General features: G+C 44.2%; 1 protein-coding gene across 1 annotated transcript; it reads right to left on the reverse strand.

Moving 5' to 3' along the window:
• Positions 1–936: 936 nt before the first annotated feature.
• LOC147462481 (psoralen synthase-like) lies at positions 937–3,832 on the reverse strand. The gene is made up of 2 exons (XM_086484115.1): positions 2,844–3,832; positions 937–2,535 (listed from the first exon to the last, which is right to left on the reverse strand). The coding sequence occupies exons 1-2, from the start codon at positions 3,723–3,725 to the stop codon at positions 1,879–1,881; spliced, it is 1,539 nt and encodes a 512-aa protein (XP_086340241.1). The 5' UTR covers positions 3,726–3,832; the 3' UTR covers positions 937–1,878.
• Positions 3,833–6,724: the final 2,892 nt, after the last annotated feature.

Raw genomic sequence — 6,724 nt, forward strand, 5'->3', positions numbered from 1 at the left:
TTGGAGGAAGAAGATGAGCATCAAGCAACCCTTAAAAAAGTCTTCAAGGACTAGAAGACAATCTTAGAGGTTGAAATATCAAAGAGGTAATGCATCAAATCTTCAACAATGCAATGTTGAAGGCACAAAGAAAGTCTAGTAGCCAAAGGTTTTGCTCAACAATATGGATTGGATTATGATGAGACATATTCTCTTGTAGCCAAGATGATTTCCATCAAGTTATCGCTTTCTTTAGCATCTGTCTTTAAGTGGAAGGGTAAGCAAATGGATGTCAACAGTGCCTTCTTCAATGGACTACTTGAGGAGGAAGTTTTTATGCAGCAACCAAAATGATATGTTGTTGTAGGTAAAAAAGACATGGCACATACAATCTTGAAAAGAGTTTATATAAGCTGAAGCAAGCTCCAAGAGCTTTGTATGGGAGGGTTGATGATCACCACCCCACTCCGATCAAGGATTGCGAAGAAGCCATACTGACCACACTCTTTACTACAAGGCTCAAAGAAAAGATATTGTTCTAGTTATTCTTCTCTATGTGGATGATCTTATTTTGACACAAAGTAATGAAGCTGTGGTGGATGATGTTCAACTCGAGGAGTTTGATATGAAGGACATTGGTAAATTACAATACAATCTTGGCATTGTAAGTGTTTAGGTTGAAGAAGGGAGACATCTTTATCTCTCAACAGAAGTACCTCCACTGTATTCTTGATAGGTTTTGCATGATGAACTCCAAACTAGTTTCTACACCCGTGGAGTCCACTCTTAAGCTCACCAAGGATGAGCATGGTGTTCCCTATGATGCTAAGGCTCCGCGGGAAACTCATAGGATTTCTCATCTACTTGAAAATAACCAGGCCTAAAATTTGTTTTGCAATCACTTGCTCAATACATGCATGAAAACTCCAAAGCTCGCTCATTAGAATGCAACCAAGAGAGTACTAAAACACTCCATCTATGGGTATTTTACATTGAGACACACTCAATCTCCATGGATTTAGCGATTCAAATTATGCAACAGATCAGTGGATAGAAAGAGCATTCGTGGCAATAGTTTCTTTCTAGGCAGTGGAGCCATCTCGTGGAACCCCAAGAAACAAGACACCATTTGCCTTTACTCAATAGAGTAAAGCTCTTACTACATCAGCTTGTGAAGCTAAGGTTGTAGAGATTATTACAGGAGTTAGATTTCTATGGAAGTGGACAACCTACACCTATCATATGTGACAATACCTCAATTTAAGCTTTCACAAAGAACACACTGATGAATGAAAGGACCAAGTACATTGAAGTTCGACAACATTTCATAAGGGAGAAGGTACAAAGAGGAGACAATTTTCCACCTTTGCAACACCAAGGAGAATGTTGATGATATCTTCATTAAAGCACTAGGGAAGGAGCTTTTCTTCAAGCATAGATCATCACTTGAAATAGATGCACTATTTGGACTCTTGGCCCATTGAAGCTTGAAAGAAGCCTGCATAAGAGGGAAATGCAGCCAAGTGAATTCTCATCCAATATTGCTCCGGCCGGCGGTGCATGCAACCTCACATGATCCATTATGGTATGCTTTCATAGCACAAAGACCAAAAAAAAAAAAACAAGGGAGACAAGGCAATAGTCTCCAATGTTTACGCTTTTATAGGATCGACATGGCAATGGGTGCATGTAAGCTAGGTGAAGTTAGCTAACATTGTTACCAGTACACATCCACCTCACGACAACCGGAGAATTTCGACAAATGACTTGGATCCGTTACTGCATTCAGAGGAGAGGTAATGACAAAAAACATCTAGCCTTCCATCTCCGCATCCAACAAAAGAATTGGCATAAACCAGCTGATGATGCCAATCAAAGGATAAGAACAAATATTCCTCCTCATTGACTACTGCGTCGAAGAGTAGGTATAGCAACAAGGGGCGTTGCTAGTGGGGCAGTGAGAGAGCTTGCCTCCTTGGAGAGGTCTAAAATGATCCCATCAGGAGTTTCCCAATTGAACCTCAATACAAGATTTGCCACTACAAACGGCGCCACAGTCAGGGCCATGCTCATACCCGGACACCCTCTTCGGCCTGTCCCAAAAGGCAAAAACTCATAGTGGTGTCCTCGGAGGTCAGGAGCACCATCGTTCAAGAACCTGTCGGGACAAAAGCTGCCTGCATTTGCTCCCCACATAGTAGTGTCCCTTGCCATTGCCCATAAATTGAAGATCACCCTGGTCTTCTTGGGCAGGTCATAACCCCCTACTTTTATTCCTGTGTCAAGAGCTTTACACATCTGGCGAAGATTTAAAGCAAAAGGCGGGTGCAATCTGAGGGACTCTTTGAAGATTGCTTGAAGGTAGCCAAGTTTTGTGAGCTGGGAATCCCTTACAAGACACTTGCCTGAGCCATTGAGAACCGCCGCATCCTCGCCCTGTATGAGTGTGTCCACTTCCTCTTGGAGCTTCATCATACAGCTTTTATTGTTTAAAAGCTCGGCCAATGTCCACTCAATTGCAGTTGTGGTTGTCTCTATGCTGGCCATTAGCAAATCCTGCACAATACCCAAACTATTGATACTTAGTTACTGTATGTGAAGGAATCACACATGTACGCGTGCGCATACATGCATAATTGACATGGATGTCCATACCAATGCATAATGATTTTGCCTCTACCTACAGAGCACATTATTGTTTCTGAGGTATGAGCATGCCCGCATGTGCGCGCACACTCGTACACACAGGTGCATGTGGGGAGTATGTGGAACGTTACCAACACATGCACGGACATACATATATGTAACCCCTACAGTTTGGAAATTACTCTGACAACCAAGAGGTCAAAGCAGCATACACCCACCATTAAAATGCACTTGATAGAATCCCTGTCCATCCCCCCATCCTCATTATAGATGCGAAGTAGCATGTCTAGGTAGTCCGCATCTGTCTCTTCTTCAGAAACTCCTCTACTTGTCGCAATCCTCTCTACAAGCACTTCTTCAAAAAACTTGTCCAACTCTTTAGCCACTCTATCCATCCTCTTTCGAGCACCTTGCACATCCAGCCAGCTGAGCCATGGAACCAGGTCACCCAAAAACGGAGTTCCGAATAAGACCGCAGTCCTCTCGACCAACTCCTTGAATCGACACTCTCCGCCATCGGCAGCCTCAGATACATCGAATGACCTCTTGCTAAACAACATCCTTGACATCATATTTCCCACAGTGTTAAACACAAGCTTTCTCAAGTCCACAACAGCCCCGCACATTTGGTTCTCTAAGAGCTTTATGGACAGAGCCATCTCTTCGAGCCTCGGATTTTCAAACATCTCCACCCGCTTCGAGCTCAATATATGCACCGTGTAGAGCTTTCTAAGGTGTCTCCACAAGGAACCGTACTCCATCATCACCAGGGTTCTGTTGTTGTAGAAGATGCGCTTGCTTGCTTCGAACTGTGGGCGGTCTGCGAAATCATGTTCGTGTGTGTGCAAAAACTCTTTAGCCCAAAACGGGGAGGAGACCACCACAGCAGGGGAACTGCCCATCTTGATGAAGAAGATGGGTCCATACTGCTGAGAGAGCGTATGGAGGCAGAGGTGTAGAGGAGGCTGCAAAAGATGGAGGTGCCCAATAATGGGTCGTCCGGGCGGCCCTGGGGGAAGACATTGAACCCTCCCCGCCCTTCTTCTGAGCAGAACAATCAGCACCATGAACGCGCACGCGCAAACAATCAGAGGCTCCATCGCCCTCAGCCCTCTCTCTCTCTCTCTCTCTCTCTGTGAGTCTGTGATGCTCTGTTGAAATAGTTAAGAGGGAATTGCGCACAACCGACCTATTTATCATCAGTTTTGTGTGTGGCGTTGACTGAGTGTCCACCATCCAAGAGACAAAGCCGCCACATTTCAGTCAAGAGTCAAGACTCAGCATACAGGGATCAACCGTGGAAGAGAATAGCAGGGACCACGTGACCGTCAATCGTGGGCCGTAGAAGCTGCCCGGACACGTTGGTCACTGGTGGAAAGTTTACAAGCTATAGCCTATGGCTGGAAATTTCGTGGTAACCCACACGTATTTGCCTTTATTAGAGAGGGTTCGTGACAGAATTTCAAAAAGGGAAAATTACCAAAACACCCCTCTAATTTGAGAAAATTCCCATAATACCCCTCAAATTTCAAAAATTACCAAAATACCCCCGATATTTTGTCATAATTTCCCAAAATGCCCCTCAAATTTTTCAAAATTCCCAAAATACCCCTGGTTGTGAGATTAATTTTTTCCAAAGATAAAAAAATATGTACCTTTCATAAGAAGACTGATTGTCTATCAATACAAGATACTAAAACTAGAATTTGAGTAGGTTATGTGGGCCTTGGAGATAAATTGCTTCATTATTTTTTAGATATAATTGCCCTTTTTTGAAAGGTAATTTGTGACATATTACATGTTAAGCACTCAAAAACGGATCTTGATTGTCAGAAAAGAATAAAGAACTGGTAAGCTTGAATAATCCAACCAAAATAAATAAAAGGTATTTTGGGAAGTTTTGAAATTTGAGGGGTATTTTGGGAATTTCCACAAATTAGAGGGTAATTTTTCCTTTTAAAAATATCCAGATATCTAAACTAACGTAATACGGTGGAAGGGAGTCGGCGCAAGCTGCAAAATGAAGGCTAAATTTCAAATTCCAAAAGTAAGAGTCTCTTGGGCACGCAATAAAGAGGGAGAGAAGCCTATGCCCCACGTGGCTACAAATGCATGTAGCCACAGGAGCTAGCCTCTCGCCACCATGTAGTCCATGCCTCCACGGCACCCACTACCCATCCTTCGTGTCTACGTAGGCCATGCTATAGCAGGCATACAAAGTCCAGACCCCATGCCATCGTGCAGACGTCCACCCGCATGTCGAGATGACAGTTGGTCGTTGCTCGCAACTCTAGAGAAGGACTGTGGATACACAAGAAGATTTAGAAATTTTCTCATGTAGGAAAACGGAGTCTTTCTCGTTGTTTTTCATACAATGCATAACATCGTGAGCTTCTGCTCCAGAGGCACCGCATACCTAGCTAGGTACGATTGGGGGTAAGGGACCGCTGGCCCCCCCACCGGGCCGGCGGTCCCCTACCCCCAATCGTACCTAGCTAGGTATGCGGTAACTCGCTCACAGAAGCTCACGATGTTGAGGTAAGTCACAATGTGGGAAATATTGTGAGAATTTGTCCAAAACTTCTTGTGATAGAGTCGGAGTTCTTGGAGGCTCCCCACATGTCGAGAACAATGTGTGTGTGTGTGTGTGTGTGTGTGTGTGTGAGAGAGAGAGAGAGAGAGAGAGAGAGAGAGAGAGAGAGAGAGAGAGAGAGAGAGAGAGAGAGAGAGAGAGAGTGGACTGCAGTAGCTGCTAGCCTCTTATCTCCAAGGGCCATTGTTTGGGCTTTTGCCTCTCTTCTCCCGGCCAGGTGAAGAAGATGGAATCGAAGTTCCTCTCCTTTCTCTCACTCCTCCTGCTCCCCCCATCTCCTTCTCTACTGTTCGAATGGTCCTTTGCCCTCATCCCCTCCATATGTATATATTGTATGCAGCATCAACCTTCATCCTTGCCATGCGTATTATTTGCAGTTGAGGAGCCTTCATGCTTGCCATGCATATTATTTGCAGCAGCTGAGGGGACAAGACATATAAGAAGGTGCGTATTAAATGCAGACACCACCTTCGGGCTCCAAGTACATGCACTCCCTATCAGAGTTTGCATGATAGTGGAGCTTCCTGCTTAGTGGCAAAAGCCCTAAATGGATCTACCCCCTCATGCCTTTTCCCTCTTGAATAACAGGTCTTGAGTTCAACTCCTCGTCGGCTAGATCTTTAAGGTCTCTTGGGATAGTTTCCTACGACGTTAAAACTCTCTTCTTCTCAGGTGTGTGTGTGTGTGTGTGTGCTAATAAAAAGAGGGAAATGGTATAACATTTCTATCACCCAAGTGTGGTAGATTGGTTATGCCTTTTCCCTCTTGAATGACAGGTCTTGAGTTCAACTCCTTGTCGGCTAGATCTTTAAGGTCTCTTGGGAAAGTTTCCTACGACGTTAAATCTCTCTTCTTCTTCTTCTCTCTCTCTCTCTCTCTCTCTCTCTCTCTCTCTCTCTCTCTCTCTCTCTCTCTCTCTCTCTCTCTCTCTCTTTATATTATGACGACAGTGTCACGACACCCTTATGCTCTAGGTGGGGCCCATTGAGAACTACCCACGTAGCCGCCCTAGCAAGTAGCTGCGAGCTGGCACATTGATGACGGCAACACTTTGCAAATTTGAGAGTATTGGACCTTGCGTTGATACGTTATGAACGATGTTATGCATTTGCCCTTCGTTTGCTTCCTTGAATGCCTTTCCTCATACCTCCCTTTTACGTATTTTGCTCTCTGCTTTACAGTCGGCGACCTAAAGAAAAGGTCTCCTCCCACAATCATCTTTCTCACGCTCAAAAAACAAGGTGTAGCCGGTCGTCAATTGAAAGTTGAAGCATTTAGAGCTTCCTTGAATAAAATTTTATTGAATGGAATTTGAGCTGCTCAAAGTGTAGAATATTGGGGTATTTTTTTTATTGGTTTTTTGCACCCAAATTATTATCAAGGCATCTCAAATGATCGAGTCTAATCATTTGCCTCAACACACTATGGGACTGCCTTTTGATGGGATGGAGAGAGATGGGCCTCTTATATTCCTTCGCAATGTGAGTGCTCGAAAAAAACCTTTTT

The sequence above is a fragment of the Adiantum capillus-veneris genome, chromosome 2 (assembly GCF_014529385.1).
Source record: "Adiantum capillus-veneris isolate H3 chromosome 2, ASM1452938v2, whole genome shotgun sequence".
In the NCBI taxonomy this organism is placed as follows: Eukaryota; Viridiplantae; Streptophyta; class Polypodiopsida; order Polypodiales; family Pteridaceae; genus Adiantum; species Adiantum capillus-veneris.